The sequence below is a fragment of the Mesoplodon densirostris genome, chromosome 6 (genome assembly GCF_025265405.1).
Source record: "Mesoplodon densirostris isolate mMesDen1 chromosome 6, mMesDen1 primary haplotype, whole genome shotgun sequence".
NCBI classification, from domain to species: Eukaryota; Metazoa; Chordata; class Mammalia; order Artiodactyla; family Ziphiidae; genus Mesoplodon; species Mesoplodon densirostris.
In genome coordinates, this window is record NC_082666.1 from 43,489,725 (window position 1) to 43,515,595 (window position 25,871).

The 25,871-nt window shown below is 40.6% G+C and overlaps 1 protein-coding gene across 4 annotated transcripts in view; it reads right to left on the minus strand.

Annotated features, from left to right (window-relative positions):
• The window catches only part of NTRK2 (neurotrophic receptor tyrosine kinase 2), a 381,797-nt gene that overhangs the window by 149,773 nt on the left and 206,153 nt on the right, over positions 1-25,871 (minus strand). Inside the window, exons 15-16 of one of the 4 annotated variants that reach the window (XM_060101678.1) lie at positions 22,016-22,063; positions 15,774-15,962 (exon numbers count right to left, since the gene is read on the minus strand). In XM_060101678.1, the coding sequence (XP_059957661.1) occupies positions 15,774-15,962; positions 22,016-22,063 (237 nt within the window). Of the gene's footprint in view, positions 1-7,988; positions 8,006-11,875; positions 11,970-14,350; positions 14,368-15,773; positions 15,963-22,015; positions 22,064-25,871 lie in introns of those variants that run through there. The other 3 variants (XM_060101680.1, XM_060101679.1, XM_060101682.1) reach the window with 3 other exon arrangements.

The window sequence follows — 25,871 nt, forward strand, 5'->3', positions numbered from 1 at the left end:
AATCTTAAATATAAAGATCTAGGGCCACTGAAATCATGCACGTATGATAGCCATACTTCAAAAAGCTGTTTAATAGCTGAAGATCACGTTTTGAGGGCTCGACCTCACTATTTAGAACTCAGTTCCTTTTCAGTGATTTGTCACTTGAACCTCATTTTTAAGGGATCATCAGAAAACAGGCTTCTGGCCTTTCAGTTTTCCAATTAGTGAGGTCATATTTTAAATGCTTAATAATTTTTGATCAGTGAGGCTTAATTAGATCACAGATTTCCAAACTGAGTAGCTTAAAGTGGCTGCAGTGATCATCTCTACCCCAGAGAGTTAAAAAGTACTAGTCAGTCCAAGGGACACATTTCAGGACAGTCAATGCCCTATTTCTTTCCACTGCCCTAAACCAGGAAGCAAGAGAAGAGGCTTTTCCCATCAGTTTCCTTGCCTCTTAACCACATCCAGCACATATTTCATACATTGTATGTTTAGCTTTGTGACATATCTTTTATGTTTAACATTTTGAGAAAACACTTCAACTCTGAGAAACACAAATAACAGTGCAGTTGCAAAATACCCTGTTTGCACTGAAATATAGTAAATAAATATTTAAAATCATCCTTACTGGCACTATCCACCATATAATTAGTGTTAAGCATCTATGATCAATTGTGACTAACAAATTGCTCAAGCATCATAAGCCTTGTGAAAAGACCACAGTTTTATTAAACACTGGAAATTGCATTTTTCCCAGTGGTTGTACTGTAAGATAATGAACTCCCTGTGAGTGGCAGGAGAGATGCAAATTCAATTTTGCACGAGAATCACAAATACCGTGATATATTATGCTGATGGAGACACGGCCTCCATCTAGACAAAATGAAAAAAATTCCTCATGTTCAATAATTGTGTGTAATTAAGAAAATATGAAGGACAGCTAATCATCAATATTGCATGCATGTCTATACCTCCAATCTTGTTTTGTAAAAAAATTCTAGTTGAAAGTTGAACCTTGTTCTTCTGGGTTTCAGGTTTCAGTTTTCAAAGGGACTATTGATATTGATGAAACCAGAAGGCACCTTAATCAGGCCCCCAAAATATACTAACTTTTCCTTAAATTTTTGCTTTCAACCATGTGGCATGCCTAGGTTTTAATTTATGAGAGCAGGTTTTATTATACAAATAAGCAGAAACTGTCTGGGGGACAAATTTGAAGCAGCTCTGATAGTTTTTATTAATTTATTTGATTTACTTCTGGTTTCCCTTACCCAATCTTATTTATGTCAAAGTAAGTTGAAGCAGAATTCATTATGTAGTGAAATCCAATTTGAACACTTTTTATTGGGACATGGTGATTCAATCATTTCTCTCCTTAAATCCCATTATCTCTTCTCACATTATTTGGTACAGATCAAATCACATAAGATGAAATTCCAAATGAAACTTAAGAACTTGCGGGCAGGAATGAAATAATATCTGAATAATTTCTTATACTATGAATACTAAGTTATACCACAGTTAGCATTCTTATCACTTTGCATTCTAGTAGCATATTTTCTCTGAAGAAAATTAACTGAGTCAGTGAACTTGACTTTCTTAAGTAAACTTTTGAAGTAATCGCAGTTTCTAATTGTTTTGATACAGAATCATCAGAAGCGCTGAGTCTAATCTGACCCCATTTGGGCACCTTGACATTTTGTTTATTATATGGATTGCAAAATTTGCCAAATTCCTACTGACTTTCCTCTTCAAATTGTGGAGTTTAGGAATTCTCGAATTTGGGTAACTTTATAAAAAGTGTTTGTGAAAAAATATTTATTTAGCTATTTCATTGTGTCAGGTATATTGTTAATACGTAGGGACTCCTCAAGTCATAAATGAATCTAGTTACCAAAGTCCATTTCCACATTGATTATTTAGAAATGGGAGCCATTTTCTCATGGAGACATTGCAGTTATACTCAGAATGACAAGATTATCCTCTAAATGCCTTTTAAACCCCTGTGCTACCGTACCTTCCAAATCACAATTCGTATGCCTTAACCCATCATGAGTTAAATATTTCCATGTTTAGAGACCTCTAAGAGCTCTTTTCAGACCAGAGAGGGTAACCAAATTCAGCAATTCAAATGGAAAGGTTGCCTAACTTCTGCTCCTAACAGAATCAGAGGAGAGTTTAACTTATTAGCCATGTCAGATGCCTGGTGAAGTAGAGACGTATTTTTCTCCCAAAGCTACAGTACAGTTACAAGCACAGCAAATACACTTATCCATTCATGTGTTCCTTCAGTTATTCACCACATGTTTATTATGCAATGTCCTGGGTACCGTTCTAAGAGCTGGAGATGCTAAAGCACTTGTTTGTCCATTGAACAGTCTGTGGTTAGAAACTTACACAATTGTCAATAAGTCTTTCCATCTACGATTTTCAATATCATTCGATGACTACTGCCACTCAATTCCCAGGTAAGACGTGACTTCCTGATTATACACATTCATCATCCGACAAAGACATATGATTATACACGCTGAACCAAATCTGAACTTTCATCCTCATCCCCTCTATGCTGCCCTATCCGGGAGTTTCTTTGTTAAAGATTTCACACAGTATTATTAGTCAGAGATTTGTTTGATTTCACTTCACTAGGAAACTTTTCCATATTGGCAAATGGTAGGTATAAGCAAAACACACACAATACTTATTCCAGGGTAAGCAAAAGACTCATCAAATTCTCTTTGGAAATATTTCAACTCTACTTGTGTGAAGTCTGATCCTCTGTAGTCTCTCCAAGCCGCTCTCGGGCTGAATCTTCACAAACACTAAAGGGCTGCCCAAGCTTTACAGCTTTGTACTGTTACAGGCATGGGTGTCTAGGGGGCCTAGAAATCTCCAACAAACAATAGTTTGATTGTAACCTTATTTGTTATGATGGCCTTTGAACGGCAACTGAATAATTCATCCCTCGAACTCTGGTCTTTTCTAAGTTATTAAGATAATTAAGAGAGTAAAACATTGGGTCAGAAAAGAATGTATTCATTTTGGCTAACCTCCCCATTTCTAATTCATCTGCACTCGTCATGCACAGTGAGGCATTGTTATGTGATGTTTTGGGGGAGCACGTGTTACTCTACTTACTACAAGATTACCATGAAGTCACACTTACAAATCTGTGGGTGTACATGCCCCTGTGACAAAGTAGATACCTTAGAATATCAGCTCCCTGACATTATGAAGCTCCTGATGTATGCTCTTCTCATGGAAGAAATGCCACTTATCAAAGGTGATTCCTGTTTTTTAAAAAGACTCCTTAAAGGCTAAATATCTATAAGAATCTTGACCCCTTTCAAGTAGGCAATTTGGAAACACAGACCTTTGCATGGAAAATGAAAACAATGAGTCATACAGGGTAAGCCAGAAAAGTGACTTGTCTGTCCTACAAGATGTTCACACATGGCTGGCATTGAAATTGGTTGTCTGTAGAATGGTTATCGAGAAGGCAGTATTAGCCTGTGTCCTCTTGGTCTCCCTGGAACAGGGTGACCCAGGCAGATGCTGTGGGTGCTTTAACCCTCCCAACACTGGTTTACAAACCTCAGTAAATGTGTGCACTTCATCTGGCTCCTAAAACTCTTGGTACTCTTTGAACTCTGTCTTTGGAGAGACAGACATCAAGTTCACCTAGGAAAAGTGATGTGCTTATCTCAGAGGAGTGAAAGTGTCCAAGAAAGAGTCAGAGATCTATGATAAAGGATTCTTTTCCTAGGGTTTTCTGAAATAAAACAAAAAAGGCCAACATTTTAGAGTGGGTTGGGGTGGAGGAAGAGGGATTTTACATGATTTTAACCAGCAAAAAATAAAAATAAGAGTTTATTATTCATGATTATTTAGTATTTCTGGTAACGACTCCATTGAGAAGACCTCCCTAGTGACCCCTGTGTCAACCCTTACATTAGAGACTAGGCCCGGGGTCAGCCTACTACTGGTTCCTTTCTCCCCAGGAATAAACCCACTCTCCGCCATCTGGCACGACCCTGGCTGCACGTTTGAAGGTTAATACCCTCAGCCTACCTTGATAAGCCCATGTGAAAGGTACAACACCAACATTACAATTCCTCTTGCAGAGTTTCAAAATTGCTCCATGCTATTTTTGGAAAAGGTCAGCAGCAGCACTCAGCTGGGAAGAGCCCCAGACTTCAGGGAGGCTGACTGGGAACTGAACAGAAACTCCCCCACATTGGGGCTGTAATTTGGGTTCATTATTTTTCCTCTCAAGCTCTCCGAGACTTAGTTTTCTCATCTATAAAACAGAGTAATAATATCTATCCTGCAGTGCTGACAGGGCTTCTTTTTTTTTTTTTTTTAATGTGAAAATGCAACTCATAAGGCCTGGCACATAAAAGACATTTGACATTGGTTGTTTAAAATAATAAAAAATGCATACATTACGAAAGGGGCTCATGACATTAAGGAATAGGCTAAGTGAAAATGGAGTATTTTAAATCTCAAAGAGTATATATCTCTAACTTAGCAAATCTAACACTACAACTCCAAATGTGGGGAAATGAAGCAATATCTAATATATTTTTTAATTTCACTTATATTTAAAAATTTTATCCAATTTTTCCCTAGATTAATTCTCAAATTTGCTAAGAAGATCCCCGGACCCTCCTATCCTTTCTGCCTTTTTAAAAGAATCTCTCTTGCTCTCTCTTTTCTTGTCTTTCTTTCTTTTCTTCTTTCTTTTTTTTTTTTGTGGCAGTCTTTTTCATTCCTCACTCTGGATAGTCACATACAAAAAAAAGGCCATCAGAAGATGAGAGTGCCCATCTATGCAGATATTTCAGCAGATAGCACAGGATGGTTAGTGCCGGGGACGCTGAGGCTGGCTAAGCAAAAGGGAGTCAGAGAAATGTATCTCCAGAGGCAGATGGGATGGAGGGAAGAAGGACAATTAGGCCAGGAATGCAGGAAAGGAGAGAAGACTGAAAGCTAATCAACCCAGCAGCTAATGTATACAAAACAGAGCTTTGCAAAGGCCAGAGGTTTACACAAGATCCTGGCCAAAAGGAGCCTGAGTCAAGGGCCAAGCTAGGGTGAGGGGAGTGAGATTCTTGCCTTGTGCACAAAATTTAAGGGAGCACCACAAATTCAGTAATCGCCATGAATAATGTTTTATTTTTTCCCTTTATTTTTTTAAATTATTTTTTATTGAGGTATAGTTGATGTACAATATCATATAAGTTTCAGGTGTACAATATAGTGACTCACAATTTTTAAAGATTATATTCCATTTATAGTTAATATAAAATATCAAAACATTATGAATAATGTCTTAATGTAATATTAAAAAAATAAAATTTAACAAAAACCTCTATGAAGAAAAAAACTTGAAATTTCAAATAATGACAGTATTTGACCTTGAATTTGTAGCACTCACTTCACACTAATCCCCGCCCTCTCAATCCTGTCTTAATTAAAAAATTTTTAAATTTTCTTCATAGATTTCTTTCGTTAATTTTTGGCTTTTAAAATATTGCATTGAAATATGATTTACCTTGATGGCTGAGTTGTTGGTGCCCCTTTAAATTCTGCACTTTAATTGAGGGCCTCCCCACATTACCCTAATCCTGGCCCTGCTGGGTGCAGAGGGGGCTGCTTGGGAGCTAAATGGGAATCAGTGGCACAACTTCTAGGAGGCTGTCTGTAGTGCTTTTAGGAATCCCAACACTGAATTATATTCTCAAGTTTATGTAAAAATAATTATTAGTAGGTGATAAAAAGTAGGCAACGGAGACCATTAATCTGACACTCTTGTCTTTATTAGTGTACGAGTTTGGTCTGACTGATCAACTACATCACAAATTCCAATACAACAGATCTCATTTCCATCAGCATGTCTGTATAATAAAGATTTCCAAGTTCCATTATCATTTATACATATGTGTGGACAAGCCCTGGAGGTTCTGAACATAGTAAAAGAATGCAGGTTATGTTTCAGGTCCACTCTCTTCAAACATAAGAGAGGGAAATAAAGTTAAGCAACACGTAGCAGTCAACAGAGACCCCTCCATCTCCCACCTCTGCAGATCGTGGTGCAGCCTCAGAGGGCAGAGCTGCTGAGACCAGCACAGCAAAGCAGCAGGCAGGTGCCCAGCAAGCGGTAAGGGGTTCATTGCTTTCACGGGGAATCAGGGAGACCTCCGAGAGAGGACCACGCTAACGCCCACACTGGCTGCCCGTTAGCAGAAGGATCTCCTTGGGGAATGTCATCCATACCAATCCACACAAGCCCCCTCTTTCCAAAAGTGGGCAGAAGGTGTGAAGACCATATGGATTCACCCCCAACCTCACAACCCCTTCCCATAGCTTGGCCCCCATGCAGAAGCTTGGCTCTCGAAAACACAGATCTCTTCTACAAGAACAAAAGAAGGCCCTGGGTTGTTAACACCAAGGACTGTACCCATGCATCAGTCATTAGACCCCATTCCGGCTAAGATCCACTTTAATTTAAAACTTGGGATGCAATGTGCAGGAAACAGCAGAGAGTATACACAAGCCCAGAGGAGACACATGACTCAGGAAGTGAGTGATAAGGTCACTCTCTTTGCTACTTGGCCGTTGTCTTCCTTCTCAAAGCTCAGGAGTTCAGGAATCTAAGGCAGAGCTCCCCATCACCAAAATGTTACTAAGAAAATGAGAGTTTTCCTCTTCCAAAACCGATGTTGATAAAGGTCTAGGTAGGGCTCAAGGAAAACTAAAACCTTATATGTACACAAAGCTATGTTAGTCAAAACAAAGGCTCTTAAGAGGGAGAGAAATATCCTAAAAGTGAACAGCACTTGGAAAAGAAGAAAATGGTCCTCTCAAAATAAGGCTTAAGCAGTGATACAGAATCATAACTGCTTCCCTGGATATCAGGAAATGGCATTAATGGAGCTAGGAACTAGGATGAAATGTCATCATTAGCATCATGGTTCCTGAACCCTAATATATAGAGAAAAGGAGGGAAGATGACAGAATGAGATGGGCAAAAAAGGAATTGATGTTTATGGGTCAGAGGAAGTAAAGCCAGGATAGAGACAATGTGAGGCCAATTAGTCCAGCTAGCCGGAGTACTCTATTACTAGAAAGTAAGACTATGTCCCTGGGTAACCAGTTAGCTTCTCTCTGTTCGTTAGCAACTCACTCGTAAAAGCAAACTCACTTGTAAAAGCAAACTCCTTTCAGGGGCAAGGGTGGGGATCGGTAGTGGGTATGAGAGTATAAACGGATCCATCATTCTTTCAGGAAAACATGTGAGGTGGCTACTCAGTGGTGTCATCTCTGCTTATTTTATAAGCAGATATATCATGTAATCTCCTCTAATGAAAACATTCCATAACATGGAGTCGAGCTCTTTTGATATAATTAGATAGTGTGGGATGGTATCCTGTCCCCTCTATATCAACCACTTATTGGAACATTAGGAATATGGCACTTAGTCTAAATGCCATCATTATCTCATAATAACCTGGGTTCTACTTTAATGCAGTCAGAAGGTCAATGGCATGGTTAAATAAATGTGCTAAATTATAGCAACAGGGTAAAAAGAATGTTGATGTCTACCCATACTCATAACATATATAGTAACTGATAAGTATAATAGAGAAACTAGGCATTAGGTTATTGTTTCCTTTCTAGAATTCTTCCCACCCCCTTTGGTTCAAAGTCGCACAAATCTAATCTCTTACAAATCATAGGAAAATCTGTGTTCTGAACTCATTTTTAGAACCTATCAACTTTAATATTACTGTGCAAAATGCCAACTCTGAAATACTCCTGTATGTCATACTATTAATAGAAGTCCCCTGGCCAGAACCCCAGCTTAGGCCTTGATGCCTGAGACATGAGAAGAGGAAGCATTTCATGAGGAGAAGACTGGAGAATATTAGGCTACTGACTCCATCAAGTTTAGGTGAGGCTGAATGATTAAGGGGAGATTCCAATTCATCAGAGGTCCTTGCACAGCCGAGGAATCCTGGGTGGAAGAAAAGGCATCTCTAAATAGTGAGAACCATATCAGATGTAACCAGACTGGCCCTTTCAGATCCAGCACACTTGGTTCTCTGAAAGGAGCTACCCAGCTGGGGTGAAGAACTGGGGGCAAAAACTGACCATCTGCTCCAGCTGAGCAGACAACTACATTTGGAGTCATCCAGAGAGCTGACCTTAAACTGGAGCGCTCAGCCTACCTTGGCAGATTCGGGACCCTTTTGCTCCCTGAGTCCTCCAGGCCCATAACACAAGGCTCGTCTCCTCTGTGACACTCGCCCTGGAAAAGCTAAGCTCCTCTGGATTCACGGTCCCTCAAAACCCGAACTGCCATGGCCAGTCCAGCCCAGCTCTGTCTTAATCCCTATGCATCACCAAGCAAATAGAAAATCTGACACTGACAATAATATACCCAGCAAGCCTCCTATGGACCTTCCAACGCAATTCACCCAAGACAAACCTTTACTATAGAAATATGAACAAAGCCCAGTACAAATAAAGGCCAGGGTACAAGTGGTTAGATTTTATATCACAGGAGGTTAAAAGGAGACTCACAAGACGAGGAAGTTGGATATCCAAAGGATATTATCAGCAATTATCTCTGTTGGAATTACAGATGAGTTTTTATTTCATCTTTGTTTCTTATGTTTTCCAAATTTCCAACTACAACCTATATTATTTATTTTAAAGAATCACATTTTAGGGTACCTGCAGGCATTCTGGGTAAGGAGGACTTAAGTCTGTCTTACTAGCAGAAATCATCAGAGCTATACCAACTAGGGTGACCAATCCATTATCATTTGCCCAGGACTGTCCCAGTTTTAAAACTGAAAGTTTTGCAGCCTAAGAACCTCCTCAGCCCTGCGGATGGAGGGGAGGTCATTGTGATACTGACAGGTCCTTCTCCTTTGAGATGCTGCCTTCTAATTTTTCCCTCCCTGAGGGAGCCCAAGCATTCAGAAACACACAGCATCTTCTCAGCCAAAGGGAGCCGGCTCAGACAGAGGGCAGCATGGACTCAGGAACCCTTTGGGCAGCTGTCTCCATCTCGGGAAGCAGCTTTCCTCCTAGAGGCTGAGCTCAAGGAGTGAGACTGCCTTTGTGCTTGGTTATCAGGTTGAACTAAGTAGATCTCTCTCCAATTCTTTCCTGTCCATGGTGTGGAGAAAATTCATCTTACATGCCTTTCAAGAGAAGTAACAACTACCAAGAAAAACAGCAAACAAATAAACAAGTACAACATCGTGAATGAAAGGCAGCATAGCTGTACTTCATAAGGAGAGCTGGCATAGTGACTAATCTGAGAAGATCCCAACCATGGTGGCTTACCCTCTCTGGCTGGCAGAATTAGGAAAGGCAGAGGAAACTTCACAAGGAGAAAACCTGCACTCTGTTACATTAGCTGCCATGAAGAATTGAACTGTGAGTGAGCATCGCATCCAAGAAAAACTCCCATTCTTTCATTTCTCCTTAACCACAGGGAGCACTCAGTGTTCAAAGCATCTGGGTAGCAGGAGCTGCTTAGCAACATAAGAGGTTCCTCTGCATATGTGTTTGCTGAGCTGGTCCTGGTCCCCAATCTGTTGGCACGTGCAAGAGTGACCAACCATAAACCAAAATGGGGGTGCATTTGATAAATTCATCATGCTGGTATCCACTCTCCAGTTGGGCTGGGTGTTGGGAAATACCCAGAAGAAATGCAGTAGCATCCTGCATCTGCCTGCATGCTTCCAGCACATCACTGATGATTTGGTGAAACTGGACTGAACTGTCTGATGTGTGAGGGGTGCATAATTCCCTCTTGGTTGGCCGATAATGTGGAAGTAAAATCAGAATATCATTGTGAGTGTCTCCCTGACCTAAATCCATAATTGTTTTTCCCTTTTAGTCATTAAATGTAAGATGGACTGTTTTCTCTAAGAGGTCTAGGTACCCTGTAACTGGGTGGTATTTCTTTTTTGATAACAATATCACCCAGCGGTCAAATGCTAATAGAATGATGTCTCTTATTTTACTTAGTTGTAAATGTACTTGAAACTGGTTTCCTAACAAATCTCCTTCTCAGTAGAGTTTGTAACATGGCTTACGTTTTAAATGTAATCGTGCAGCATGTATTCGTTTCCTTTCTTCGAGGGAACTCAAGTTGCTTTTTTAAGCATTATTTGATAGCTTCTTACCATCTCCTCTGGAGTTGAAAGGAGAATATAGTATCAGGCTGTTATAGCTGGCAATGGGGGACTATGGCACCAAGAGATAGAATTGGATTGGGACCTACAGAGGCTGAGCAATGTGCCATGAAGACCCCCATGAAACAAGTCGTTAGCCCACTGTGCCACAAACGAAGCAATTTCTAAGGCTCCTAAAATAACTGCATTCTCTCGCCCCTAACACTCATGCTGGGCAAAATAGACTTAGGTTATTTTTAAAGTGCAGGCCATGGTCTTCAAAGGGATATAAACAGTTCCCAAAGCAGTTATTGTTTGGCCAATTAAATACTTAGAAGAAAACATAGTTTTGAAAGACAGAATTAGTAGGCAAAGGACCTAGGAAAGTGCTATAGCAATTGTTTCTGCCTGTTTTTACTTCCATCAAATGGACCATCAAAATGGACCATGGGCACAGATTGCACTGAAGTTCAAAGATAACCTCTGATAGCTCTCATCCCTTGATCTAACGAGCTCCTGAGGTCTTGGATATGATTCAGAATTTTTGCTCATGTGTACTCAAAGTAATGTTACAAACATTTTCAAAACCTCTGCAGTTCTGTGAAAAATACCACTTCCATTCCCTCCCCTGGTTGGTAATACAAGGACAGGGTGGGTATGGCAGTTAAGGGGCACAAGAGGGGTGTCCTGTGTGATCTTTTCAACTACTGTTAAAACACTCCGTCCCTTTATTATATTTAATCTCCTTAATCTTAGCTGGTCTATGAATCTGTGCTTATCTACGTAGTTGCCTAATAAGCATGTAACCAATGGGAAAACACACACACAAACATATATACACACGTGAACTATAATACTTGGAGTATGGCACACGCTGCAGGAAATCAATAAACATCCATTTCATTGGAAATGGAATTAAAGTGGAAAAAAGTCATAATTCCTTATCTGCATCTGCCACAGAGTTACTAGCCCTAGATATACATAGAGGGCATGCGCTGTAAGAACAAACACATACAGTATGTATTTCAGGACAATTCTCATTTAATTTAGGCCCTCTGCCTAGGACCCTAGCTAATTTACAAGGCTGCTCTAGGAAAGACACAATTCTAGGGATGAAAATAAGTCTATGGCATTTGCTTTTCCTGCAGGGGAAGCTATAACGCATTCCCACCCTTCAAGAGAACCCAAGATTGATGATTCGGGGGTTTTGCTGGTTAGAGTGGTTTTTTTTTTTTTTCTTTCTTTCTTTCTTTCTTTCCTTCTTTCTTTCTTTTTTTTCCAGCTCAGAAGGTGTGTTTCCATTGTACCCTGTCAAAAATGTCCTTAGCAGTCAAGGAGAGGATAGCAGCACGGCTGCCCTTGAGCCGGGTTGGTCAGTCCTACTGGGAAAACACCCCGTGCGGACAGATGATGTGGTTTTCAGGCACGTCTACACAGACTAGTTGAATTAAAGACCAACTCCAGCCTTGATGTTGCTGAGCTCCTCAGCTCCATCTTGCCATCCTGATTGATCGAGGAGATGGGTCTATAGTTAGAGTGGCATAGCACTTTGAGGGTTTAGTCATTAGAGCACACTGCTTTCTCTTGGGAAGGCAACTTCTTGCTTGGCTAGGTTTTGGAAGCTAAGGAGTGACGTCAAGATGTTGTCTGGCCAGAATTTGCAGATAACCATAGAACTCTTCTCCTCCATCAGGCATGGATTTAGCCTCCTTTAGTTCCTGCAGTGACACAGGAGCCTCCAAATACCAAATTATTATCAGGCGGTCTTGGGGGAACCTCTGGGCCCTGCAATAAAGTAGACAGACTTGCTATTGGAATGTGCTCAGGAGCAATTCAGCCCTGTTCAGATTGTTCTAAAATCCTGCAAACAACCTCTGGATTTTGTAAATGAAAACCTCACATAGCTCCTGAGAGTGAAAAATTACTTAGGGGGATAAAATTTATCATCATCCTTCACTCAAATGATCTTACACATCATTTAAAGAAATATGGTTTAATCATGATTTTTTGTTTGTTTGTTGTTCTATTTTTAGAGCAAAGCTACACAAGCAGGGAGGCTGTATTACTTTTGGATGAGCCATTTCTGAGCATTGTCTTTAAAATAAGGTGTATGTATTCATTGATCTTTAAGGTCACAAACAGTTGGTGGATTGTGGACCAAATCTGACTGTGCTGATGTATTTTGTTGGTTCCACCCAGCGTTTTAAATCTTGGAGAATTCACATAAAATATAAAATGCCTACTCTCTCTGGAAAAATTGGAGTATCTGGTAATACCAAGCCCACATGTCATCATGATCTTCACTATACCATATCATCTTTCTGATCTAGCCTGTTTCTCATATTGACCTGCCTGATCCTTGTCAGGGTTTAGGATCCTTGCTCTAAGCTATGCTATCATAGTGCATTGTGATTATATGATGAAGTCTTTCACCACTGGCCTCCCCAAGGAGACTCCCTGAGGGCAAGGAACATTCCATCATTATGACCGAATTTCCAATTCTTAGTATTGTAGGAATATTGTGGGTAGTCAATAAATATGTAATGAATTGAACTTCACCTTCTACATTAGATTCTTACAATTCAGTGAAATAAGTGGGGATCACTGTTTGTAAGAGCACACATATAAAGCCAACATGTTTGAATAGCAGGCAGCTTTAGGAAAGAGAAGGAAAAGTGCTGGTTTGTGACCCAAGCCTCTGATGGATCCAGAGCTTGGTGGTATACTGTCTATGTGATATTTTGCTTTAAGCACATGGGAAAAATTCCATACTTTTTCTGAGAGCTTCTTAAATTTGTTTTTCAGATGTAACCTATCCAACTTCTTGGAAGAGCCCTTCTTTAGAGATTGCTTGTAAAAATACTTGATGGGAATAATTTAACTGAAAGCTAAACTCCCAAAATATCATGGGTCTATAGCAACAGATCGCTCTGTACATCAGATCTTTGCATTCTGAAATATTTAAATTTCTGAATGTCTACAATTAGGATCTTAAAAGAAAGGATTTTTTGTTAAAGGCTTATTTCTGTTCAATTTGCTATCTAAATCTATTTAAACTGGCTAACATGTTGTTAAAAATACATCTAACAAACAAAGTCTATGCAGGCAAATTTAATAGGAAAGGACCCAATGTAAACGGCTCAATGTAAAAGGTCCTCTATACTTGTTACAAGTCTGTTAGTAATTAATATTTCAGCAATATATAGCCATATCTGGTCAACATCTGGCCAACATCAAAGGCACATCATGTCCCATGCTATGAAGAAGTAGTTCAACAAGTATAGTTTCTGCTCCCTAGGAGCTTACAATCTAACCTAATCAAGACTAGAGAAACATACACCAGAGTGGTCATACTCAGGACTTCACAAAAGGCAACAGATACATTGAAGATAAAGGTAAAAAGTATGGGGTAAAGGATGACATTTAAGAAAGGGTAGAGGGAATGAGAGAAGTAAATTGCTTCTTCATTCCCATTTCTTTGAAAAAGGATTTATGGAAGATGTGTTATTTTAAGTGTTCTTAAAATCATGAAAGAGCATATGGCTTGATGCTTGGAAGAAAGAAAATTTCTTCTGAGATAAGATACTAAGTGATTGAGAACACTGAGCCAGTAAGGACTGCTGAGTGAAGGACCCAAAAGACTTTATAAGGAACAACCAAACAACCAATGTTCTGGCACCCTCTGGTAGAGGGCAGAAGCTGAGGGGAAGCTGCAGGTCTCCTCAACTCTCTTCCAACTCTTTCTAAGTGGGAGTGGCTGAGCCACAAAACCAAGACTCCTCCAAAATTACCAAAATGTCTAATCCAAAACCTTTGTAAAAACTTCTATGAACTCTAGATTAAGGAAATGACCTTTGGAAATTTTCTTGTGGAATTTCTAAGGGAAGAAAGCACTTCTAGAAAGAACCACAGACTCAGAAGCCATCTAGCTCACTTGATTCTATAGGTTCTCATTTGTTTGCTTTCTTGCTCATTGGTTCATTTTCTCTTATTGGACTTGTTAGGCTAATGCTACCTACTTGATTATTCAGCTTTATCTTTCCTCCATTGACAAAGAAAAGCAAATTTTTGAGTACAGGTTGATTTTAGTCAACTTCAATTTTAATGCAGTCTTAGGTTAACTAAAGTACATCATACAGCCCGGTGCTGGTGGTAGTGACAGGGATGTCAAAGTACTCTGTTCCTAGGGAGAACAATCAAAATGATGACAGAATCTCTCATTACACTATCTTGCTTTGCTTTATTCAGTATTTGACTGTTACACATGCAGGGCATTTCAGGAACCATTGGAGGATGCTTATCTCAACAAAGTGCACACTTTAAGCAAACCTCCACACATCATGTTCACACCATAATAATAATATTAGAATTAATAATACTTTGATTTCAAAGAATACCTTTTATTTCAAGGAGCTCAATATTCTTCACATATGCTATTCTATTTATCTTGTCATATTACATATTCAACTGAAAGCTATGTTGAGGTTCAGTCTCACACATTACAAGACTGTAATACTGTTCACCATAATGATTTAATTCAAATCCATTGTTAAACATTCCTCAGGATAAATTTGAATGAATAGGAGGAAATTACAGATGTTTCTTTATATTTGAAAAGATACTCACTGCTAAGTCCCCTTATCCATGAGCATTCTCAATGGAAAGTCAGTCCCCAACATGTAACCTTGAAATAGTCCTACCTTACCTGAGACAGGGCAGGAGAACAGTATTTAAGATGGGGCAAGAACATGCAGATAGACAAAAGGTACCCACTTGTCAGTGCCAGAGAACCCCCCGGGACCTTAGCCACCTGATACTCTAGTCCTCATGCCCCCTTATTCATGTGTAAGGGAAGGCCTGGAGTTCCAGTGGCATAAGCCTGTTTGTCTACTGTGACTTTATTTCTTGTCCTTCAGGCTGTGCTCCAGTCTCTATATTTGAGCACTGGCTCAGAAGATAGGATAAGAGAAAGATTCCAAGTTTCCCAACAGAGGCTAGTGGGTTAATTTGGTTCTAAGAAATATAACTCAGTGTACTTAACAGGCAGACCATCTGTTGTAATGTCCCTTTGCTATTGTGACATCACAACAAGCCTCATACTGGGAACTAGGACTGAACAAAGAAAACAGAACTACCTAAATTGATACCACCTGTGTGCAACACAGAGCATTCCTGACTACTATTAGTGTATATTTTAAGGACTTTCAATAAACCAAATTTAAATCCCACCAATTGCTTGTCTTCTGTAACTGATGTATGTGCATTCTAATGACACTTCTGGTTTCTGTCTATCTTTTTCAAGATAAGCATGCCTTGATTCCAACTTCATGTTGACCAATGGTTTTGGAAAATGGATCTCAAGAGAAGTCAGTATCTGCCCACAGTTCCAATCCTAACAGGAGACACACCCTGAGAACTCCATAATCAACAAACTAAATGATCTATTCCTTGGGCTCAAAGCCCGAAGAATCCTCAGACATTTCACACTGTACCCTCCCCTCAGTCGTCCTCGTCAGGGACTCTGATAAACATGCTGCTTGATACAGCTATGCAGCAAATGGGCCAATAAGTATAAACAGCTGTACTTACATGTGTCTGGCTTGAGCTGACTATTGGTGATGCCAAAGTACTGGGGATTTTCAATGACAGGAATCTTGGTCATTCCAATAATGACAGCATCAGGGCCACCCTCTGAAGACGACGGAGTGTTACTCCCATTGGAGATGTGATGGAGTGGGCTGGCAGAGTCATCGTCATTGCTGATAACTGAGGCTGGGCCTGGAGTTGGAAAAATACATATTCTCCTGTAATTTTTCATGGTTTTGTTGAGCTATAATTCACATACCTAAAATTCACCCATTTAAAGTGTACAATTCAGTGGGTTTTAGCATATTCAAAGAGTTGTGAAACCATCACTACAATCTAATTTTAGGAGATTTTTATCATCTCAATTAGCAGTCGCTTCCCATTCTCCCCACTTCCAGCCCTGGGCATCCACAAATTTACTTTTTATCTGTATGGATTTACCTATTTTGGACATTTCATATCAATGGGATCATATAATATGTGATCTTTGGGGCTTCTTTCACTTAGCCTAACGTTTTTAAGGTTGATTCACGTTGTAGCATGCATCATTACTTTATTCCTTTTTATTGCCAAATGATATTCTATTGCATGGATACACCCCATTTTGTTGATCCATTCATCAATTGATAGAAATTTGGGTGGTTTAAAATTTTGGCTATTATGAATAATGTAGCTATGTGCATTCATGTACAAGTTTTTGTGTGGATATATGTTTTCATTTCTCTTGGGCGGAAGCGCTGGGTCATACAGTAGCTTTACGGTTAACATTTTCAGGAACTGCCAAACTGTTTTCCAAAGTGGCTGCACTATATACTTTATATCTGCAACAGCAATGTGTGAGGGTTCCAATTTCTTTACTTCCTTCTCCTGTAATTCAATATGCAGCTTTCCTCTCTGTTCTCTGAACATCTTTAGAACAATCTCTCATTGAAACTCCCAGCATGAATCTAGGATTCCTGTTGTACAGTCCTAGAAGTCCAAAGATCTGATCCTTTCACCACTCTTTGGACAAGCCACTTACCTTTTTTATACCTCTACATCTGCTTACATGTGTAAAATATGCAAAATAGTATCTGCTTGTTACTTTCTTAGACTGGAATGAAACTACTGATATGAAACTGTGCTTCATGAGTATGAATTGCTACTAAGTATTACTAAATAAACTTACAAATAACTGGTCTACTAGAATTGCATTGGCCTGTCCTATTACTATGCTCCACTTTCTGTATATTCTCTCAGCAGTGGCACCACTTTTGCACGCAAAATACTTTCACAGCAATAATGGACCAACCCCATGGCAAAGTTCCCTGTTTTTTCTTTAGCCATAACATTATTTGTAGTGTCATTACATGGATGTCTTTATACTAAAGCAATAACCATAACACTTTTCATACCAGATTTAAACTTTCCAGCCCAGAGTCTCAGAACGTATATACCCATAAATACAGTCTACTGTATCTTATCTAAACAATTCAACCATTGACCTATAATGTTTGCAACCAAAAATACATTCACAAAGATAAAGGTCTACATTCATTGAAAACTTGCAAACAATTAAGATCTCAGTGGCTTTTGACAGACACGCCCTACAGGAAAAGTAGACAAAGCCCCCTAGTATAGTACACAGGATTCTACAGTATCCTGAATAGGTGCAGGGTCTTCCAGAAGGCTCCCACTGGCCAGGGCTACTATAATAAGCTAAGAGGAAGACAGGATGAAAAGGATATGGAGGAAAGACAAAGGGAAGGCAATGAGAAGGCAAAATCCAATGTTCGGAGAAGAAAAATGTGTACTGGGGAAATGAAAGCCTTAATCGCTATTTCCTGAGCAAGACCACGTGTGTTTGCCCAGCCCCCCAGGATGTTTCAGCACCTCCAGCAAATCTCTACCTCTTCCTCCCATTTTACTTTTTCTGTAAGAAGCACAGCAATAGAAACAAAAGTTGTTGTATCATACTTTTTTGAATTCCCTACGAAATATCACAGTAATCCATCCCCCAACCTCCAAAATCCATTTTCCCTCTTATATGGGGATTATCACAGTTTGTAAGGATAATGACATTCCCCAGCGAGCTGAATCTTAAACTAGGCAGGAGGCAGCCAACTGCTATTATAGGTAATTTTTAAAAGCACTCTCTCAAGGGGATGTGTATTTAAGTTGCTTTTAATGATACACTCTGGCTTAATTCTGCAAGCAAGTCCTCACACAGCCAGTTTAGAAGCCAGAGAACACTCAAAGCAAAGGCAAGCTTACCAGTTGTATTTTTCTTGAGCCTAGCTCACCAGTGTTAGTAAACAGTGGAAATTCTGCCAAGAATAGCTACACAGACAAGTCCTTTCTAATATCCTTAACTGTCCCTGTTTTATGATTTGCTTCTTGACAGGCCCTGATCACCCAGAGCTTAAACCCAGAGGTGGAGAATGGAAATGTGTTATGCTAAGCTTTCTGCATCTTGTCAATAAAACCTTCCCATCATGGGCTCCCTTGCTCCAGTCCCAGTGCAGCTGTCCCCTCCTTCGAGGTGACCAAAGCACGCTACCGTCTGAGCTCCCCGGGAAGGGTGCAGTAGAGGCCACACATTTCTCAACAGATTCCAGCCTTCACATTTACCCCCAGAAATGCAAGAGTTGTCATGTTCAAACACTCCACATGCTGTCAGAAGGCCAGCGATATTTGCTTCTGGATTCCCTGCAACAATTAGAAACGCACTGATCCCAGTTGCTTTTCCTCTGATTCCCTTTTGGCCCAGGACAGGCTATCCACATTCCCATAACATTCAATCATTTTGGAGGAGGATGATACTTAGAAGACAATGTTGAAATTCCTCCAGGAATTCGGGCTCTGAAGCATCTGCCATGTACACAGTGGAGCCTTACTTAAAGAGTTCAACCAAGGGACTTGCTCTTTGCTTCTCCATCACCAGAGGACACCCTTTCCTTCCTGTGGCCTCGCTGAGTAAAACCCCCAACTCTGAGGTAACAGATTCCAAGGGGAGAGGTTCTCTGTTTGGGGGGAAATTTTTTAAGCACAGAAACAGTATAAAGCACCAGAGGTAATCTTTCAAAAGCTTTTTCATTTTGCCAGAAGGTCACTGTTGACAAATCTGAGCAACATATAAACCTCAACAATTTATCAAGTGGAATGTTAATTCAAGTGCTGTTTTCTTCATTATTGATGTTCCAAATCCTGGAAGATTGATACGGCTGGCAAGGTTGCAGAGATTCAACCATTTTTCTATGAACATTTTGATCGAATGGAGCACAGCAAAGCTGCAGAGGGGGAAAGCTCTCAGGGGGGAAGATGAATGTCTATATAATTTGACAGCAGCCTGTCTGTGCATATCATGGATGTCTCGTTATGTGTCTGTGCACATGGGGAAAACACCCCAAAAAGACAGACAGAAGAAGAGTCAGGGGCACCTCACAGCAGGTGAGAAATTCATAGGAGGACTTGAAAAAAATGTCTTATAATATTAACAAAAAGTTTAAAATTGCTGGGTATGTGCAGCTTGCTGAGTTTGGGGTACATAGTTCTAATTACTGAGCTGACAAATAGGAGCTATGCCTGGAAACATTTTTAGCCCCTTTTTATTTTAATATGTCTCACATGCAAAGAGGCATTTTTCTTTTACCAGAGCTGCTCAGTAACATATCCTGCATAAATGACTTTACAGACATTTTTAAGCCTGACTGAGACTTTTTTCCCTGATAAGAATTGATGTAGGTCATCTGGAGAAAGAGTTTCCTTCTCTCAAGACCAACATGCTTTCAAGAAGAGAGACAGATTATTGTTCTTAAATAGCTGTATTAACCATGTCTTTTATTTTCTGTATTCTGATGCTTCAACATCTGAGGCTTTGGTGACAGAGGAGGGACTGCCAATTCCTAGAGATAATAAAGTACTTGCCTACGAGAGTATGTTTCATATACAAACTGACCAATCCACAGTCTATGCCCCCAACCGCATTACTTACCAGGCTCTCACACTCCAGGCCACTATCTACCTGCCCCATCGCCCCAGAGCCAGGTATAAGACAACTGGGGACTGTCCCTACATCCCAGAGCCCACTGACCTTACTCAACCCAGCCAGTCCTAAACCTGCTTACCCTGCCTCGCCCATTCCTTTCTGCAGAAACCACAATAGAGGCTCTTGTCTATGTTTTCCCCTTACTCCCTCTGCCTCCTGATGGACCCTGTGCCCCCTTCAGCACCATGGTTCCCACTGTAGCATGGCCTGCCCTCTTCTCTTGGGATCTGTGAGTAACAAATGTTATTTTCGGTGGCAGTCGTCTCCAGACCTGTGGCCTCACCACAGCTGAAAAATCATAAAACCTACATTTTAAAGCAGCGGCACTTCTGATGAACTGTAGCTGAAAGAACAATTCTGGAGAAGAATTCCCTCTGCTGTAGCCTAAAAGGGTGAAGCCCAGTTTTTGAAGCTTTCCAGGAACAATTGCCTCTCTGCAGAGCAAACTGGCCTGGAAAACATGTACATGGTTGCACCATGTAAAATGCCAATAAGTATAGTTAACTATTAATTTTATTTTTAAAGGGGAGATAGAGTAAGAGTATGGTGTATACATTTTCAAAGGATCTATATATGCCATAAAATTTATTTTCTTTGTAAAGACATAAGACATAAGAAATATGTGATAGGTACATCTCTTGGGAGAGAGATGGTGGGGGGAAACCATGGAGGCGGGTAAGAGAGACATTACTTAATATTTACATTTCTGTACTGTTAATTTTTGAAAAATCTTATGGATGTATAATTTTTCTCTATGTTAACAAACACTCTCTGGGTACAGGGATAAATGGTGTTTTTGTTTGTTTGTTTTATTCTTTTCTGTTTTAAAAAAATATATATTACTTCAAAAAAATTTAAAACAAAAACAAAGCAAAACATTTACATGGTTGCACCGATTTGCTGTTTAGTGGAAGGAAGACCCCATTTCATGGCGCTGTTGTGAGAGAGTTTGTCACCCAACTCCCCTCTTCACCACCACATACAGAGTGAGCACGAAGCCTTGGAACAGGGTGCCTTCAAGATTGTATGGACAATCTCTCTGCTATCTTGGCAAAGTGCCTATGATCAGCTGGATCTGAAATTCATCTCTGGGGAGTCACAGACAAGTCCTGAGCTGGTGGAGCTTCATGTTCCAACTTTGCCACACTCCACTTTCTCTTTGCTGGTTAAGAGCTTTAGTCTTGGAATTCCTGGGGCTAGCTAAGGGTCAGGGTGACTTTCCCCCTTCAGGCCCTCTCTGGCTCAGTCTGCCACCTCTGGGTTCAGTGATTTTGGATCACTGGACCAACACTGAGAAAGGCTGTCCAATAGGAAAGGTCTGCTATCGGGCTCAAAAAGAGAAAGGAAACAGGCTTCCTTGTATGGATGGGATGAACATATGAGGCGGATGGCTCAGAACTGGAAGGCTCCATGACCCTGGTACACTTCCTCTATTTTACAATTTTCCCTATAGCCAACCTTGCTACCGAAATAAATACTAACCAACAGATACTAAAGATGGGGCCAGATCTTGGAAATACACAGGCAAGATGTAAAAACAGTTTGTTTTTTCATGCCTTCTAAGCAATTCCTGTTCATTGTCTCTGTACCCATAGAAAATACTGAACACATTGGAGGTCCCGGGAGATCACACCTGATTCCAGTCCTAGTGATGAGTTACATTATCTGCACTCATTTCATAGCTACAAACTCTGCCTTTCAATTGCCAGCACATAGTCTGAATGCAAGGAACAGAATGCAATCAAGCACAAATCATAGCGTCTGGACGTTAGAGTCTTGCTTTGAAAGAGAAGTGGTCATAAATGAACAGCTGATTTCCCAATTCAGAAATTTATTACATGTTGGCCAATGGAAGAAAGTTAAGATCCGAACTTGCCCAGACTTGAATATTCAGCCAAATGTTTGCTGTACATGGAGTTGGAGTGTAGTTGCATTTTATTTCCTTAACCTTCTTAAAAATGCAGCAACAAGCTAGATCTGGATGACAGTTAACACTCCCCCATAGGATACAAACAAGGTGATGCCAAAAATACAAAACCATTTACTAAAGTCAATATTCCTTTTCTGGAAAATTCTAGGCCTCTTTCTTCAGCAAATCAGAAACCAGGAATACAGAAAAAGAATCAAGGACCAACAAGTATAAAGAGAGTCAAAGCAGTTTCATCCTAATTAAACAACACAAACTCATTACTTATCCAAAGAAGGAGGAACTACTTACCAACACCTTGTCTTGATTTTACTTTCCCAAATCCAAACCATGAGAAATCTGAAAACCACAACAAAACATAAAATAAACTTCGAAACAGAAGTTTAAACCAGAAGCGTTCAGCACTGTCCCTAGTGAAATAACAAACTGCCCCAAAAAGCTCCACTGGGGACCGAAGCTTCCCCTCAAACACCTGGAAACTAACCCCTGGGTTTTTGTGTAAAGATTTATTTCTCATCCTGAGAACATGGAGGTTGGAATAAGATAAGAGACAGCAAGAGCTTGTCTTTGAGAAAAATGGCCCAAACCTAGGGTTAAAGGCATTGAGCAGATTTTCCTTCTCACTGTCTCTCTTCTCCCTAAGTATCGAATCATCAAACAGGGAACTGCAGGGATGAAAACAACACAGTGCATTCAACAAATGCACCATGGCTCTCAACCACAGACATATGGGAAAATAATCAAAGAAAACAGATCTTTTCTGGAGCTAAGACAGACAGTACAAAAAAGGAACATGAAACCCTGTGGGAGAACTGACACTTGGGCTAGATGGGAATTCAAGAGGAAAAAAGGGGATCACAATTCTACAACTGACTTGCTGTGTGACGGTGGGCAGCTCCCAGCAGCTCTGCGCCTCTTTATAACACAAGGTTCCATGAGGCACGTGTGGGAAAAAGTGTGCCACATGTTTGGAGGTCCTCCAGTGAATAATGACACAATGTCTATTTATTTCCTGGGCCCGACTGTTCCCTTCTAGGTAATTTCCGCTGGGTTCAAAGTAAACTCTGCACAGCGGGGAAATCCCTGGATAAGAGGCCAATAAAGGGAATGGAGCCCAAATAAGTAGTAACTGTTTCTCAGCTCCTTACATCTGTAGTGATTTTTATAGGCAGGATAAAAAGCTACATAAGCGAAGAGTCCACCGAAATGAAAAATACATACGAAAACACTTTGCACACTCAAAAATACCTTACAAAGTTGTCATGATTACTATCTTTTTCAAGTACATTTAGCCTTTCCTTTCTTAGTATTCTACAACTTCAGCTCTAAGCCAATTTTACTTCTGATTGGTATTCCTCTGAATGCTTTCTTCCAGATTTTAAAAGGCAGGAGGAAGGTCTGGCCTCTATCCAATGCCAAAGAAAGATTCGTTTGCACAGAAGAAAGTGACCTCACTCACTGGGTCCTCAGTGTAGCGAGACCAGGCTGTGCCTGTGGATTTCTTAGTTACGACTTGTCTCTTTCAAAATGGAGTGTATTTTCCTACTGGTCACTTTTTGTTTTTCTATACTTGTTTGATTTACATAGTTTTAATTAAATTGTGGATTGAATATTTGGACTCTTTGTTTCACTTGAGTATTTTTTCAAAATCATGTTTCTGTCTTACAGAGAACCCACTGAAGGGCAAGGCCATAGCACTCCTCACTGGTTACCTGATTCAGATTATTGTCCATCATCCACTATCATAACCACAACTGTAATGAACATCTTTGCATGTCTTAGGTGCTCCCATCCCCATTTTCAGAATCATTCCGTCAAGATAAATCCCAGAAATGGAATTACTGTGTCAAAAGAGGGAAATATTGTTAAGGTTCTCAATGCACATTATCTAATTGTTTTCCCACTACATGAGGTCTTACTTTCACCAATAGTGTATAAGAGGGTAGAGTGTATTTCCAATGGGAAAGCTAAGGGTGAACCATTTCCGACGTCCATCCTGCCATTAGTAGGTCTCCACCTAACTGAACAGAGACCTGATAAATACTCCCCTCCCATCTGTGCCGCATGACACCACTCACCCCCCACGTGTCCTAGGCTGGTGTTTGACACAGGTGCAGTAGGGAGAACTACAGGTATGAAAAGCATAAGAATAAAGCAGGTAACACTTGTGCAGTCATCATAATTCACAAAATGCCTCCCCCACCTCAGACACTTCTCCCTTAGTCCTCAAGCAAACCCTGTAATATGTCCCAGTTCCTTATCAAGGGACTGAGACTCAGAGAGGCCGACAGACTTAGCAAAGGCCACAGCCTTTTGATGCCAAATCCAGTTTTTCCATTCTTTCTTAGTTGCCTTTCCAATCCTCCAAAATACTTAGCCAAAATTAGCCAAAGTTTACAACACTACAATTAGGATTCAATCTTATATATAGAAAAGCACTAAAAGTAGTCATTCATTCCTCATTTATTTATTCAGCAGGCATAGCAGAAGATTCAAATACAAAGAGCTGTATGGTCTTCCCTCAAGGAGTTTACAATCAAGGATCAACTCCCATGGAAGTACAACCGGGGTGTATGGGAACTCAAACAAGGAGTATTTGGCTGAATCTGGGAAGCGGGGTTGGTGGGGGGGAGCAGGTAAGCGGGGAGGGTTCTCTGGCTTCTGGACAATAGATTAAAATTTGCCAAGAATGGGAAAAAGCAGAGGAGGACATTCTCACTGTAAATAGTCCAGTTCTGGTTAGAGAGGGAAGCATTCGTCAAGGGGCTGATGAAGCTGGAAAGTGGAAAGAAGCTGAAACACATAAGCAAGGGCCAGGTTAAGAGTTTGGAATCTATGGTAAAAATTGCAGGTAGGCCCTAGAAACAAACCAACCAACCAACTTCAGGCCAGGAAGGAACATAATCACAGTTAATTTTAGAAAGTGGCTGTAGGGCCTCCCTGGTGGCGCAGTGGTTAAGAGTCCGCCTGCCGATGCAGGGGATACGGGTTCGTGCCCCGGTCTGGGAGGATCCCATATGCCGCGGAGCGGCTGGGCCCGTGAGCCATGGCCGCTGAGCCTGCGCATCCGGAGCCTGTGCTCCGCAACGGGAGAGGCCACAACAGTAAGAGGCCCGCATACAGCAAAAAAAAAAAAAAAAAGAAAAAAAAAAAAAGAAAGTGGCTGCAGGATGGAAACAGGATGATGTAACAGAAAGACTGAGGGCAAGAGACTGGTTGAAGAGGCTGCTGGAGAAACCAGGGCCTGAGAGAATAGTTACCTGAGCCAGGTAGTGGGGAGGTGGGGCAGAGACGGGGAGGGGATGGCTGTCCGGCCTCTTTAGGGGAATCAAGGGGACTTGGCGATCGATTGCAAGTTGAGGGGAATATCGGAAATGAACAGGGACATTCTTGGGTTTAGACTACAAGACACATGGTGATGCTGCCCAGTGTCTCCAAGGAACCTGGCAGGAAAATAGGCAAGGGGTTCAACTCACAGCATGGGTGTGGGGCATAATTCCCAAATAAGGTGACTATGTGCAGAAAGCCTCAGAGGGAGGCATCCAGTGTCTGGGGCTCAGGTCTGGATCTCAGAACCCAGGTCTAGTGTCCCAAGTGGATCTGCTCAAGTTTAAGCAGAGCCCAGAGTCCAACTGAGAACAGAAGCTGGATGCTGCAGCTGGGACACATTTCTTCTTGGACACATAAAAAAACACCCTTTTTTGTAGGTACAAATAAAAGGATATCCAACAAGGCTAACTTTTGACAAACTTATTCCTAAATTGCTAAAATACTTCTAAGTTCTTTTAAACAGTAACACAATTATTATGTAAGAGAGACTATAATCTTCTTGACCATGTGCCAGAGTTCTTGGAAAATTTAACAGATTAGGCAAAGCATCATCACACTGATACGTCTCCCTTCCAAAAACTGTCCTTTGTTCGACGTTTTCTTGATGAATTTAAGCAGTAGTCTTAAAACCGTGGTACTAAATTTCACCCGCAAAAATTTCCCATAAGGCCAAAAAGAAACAATTTCTCAATTTCCTGTGATGTTTTACCCATTGGGAGCAGAGTCCTGCCAAAGATTCATTTATTTTCTACTTAATAAGAGACACTTTATTCACTGCAACATAAAGGCCTCCTTCAAAAGCAAATGTAGTTGCAGC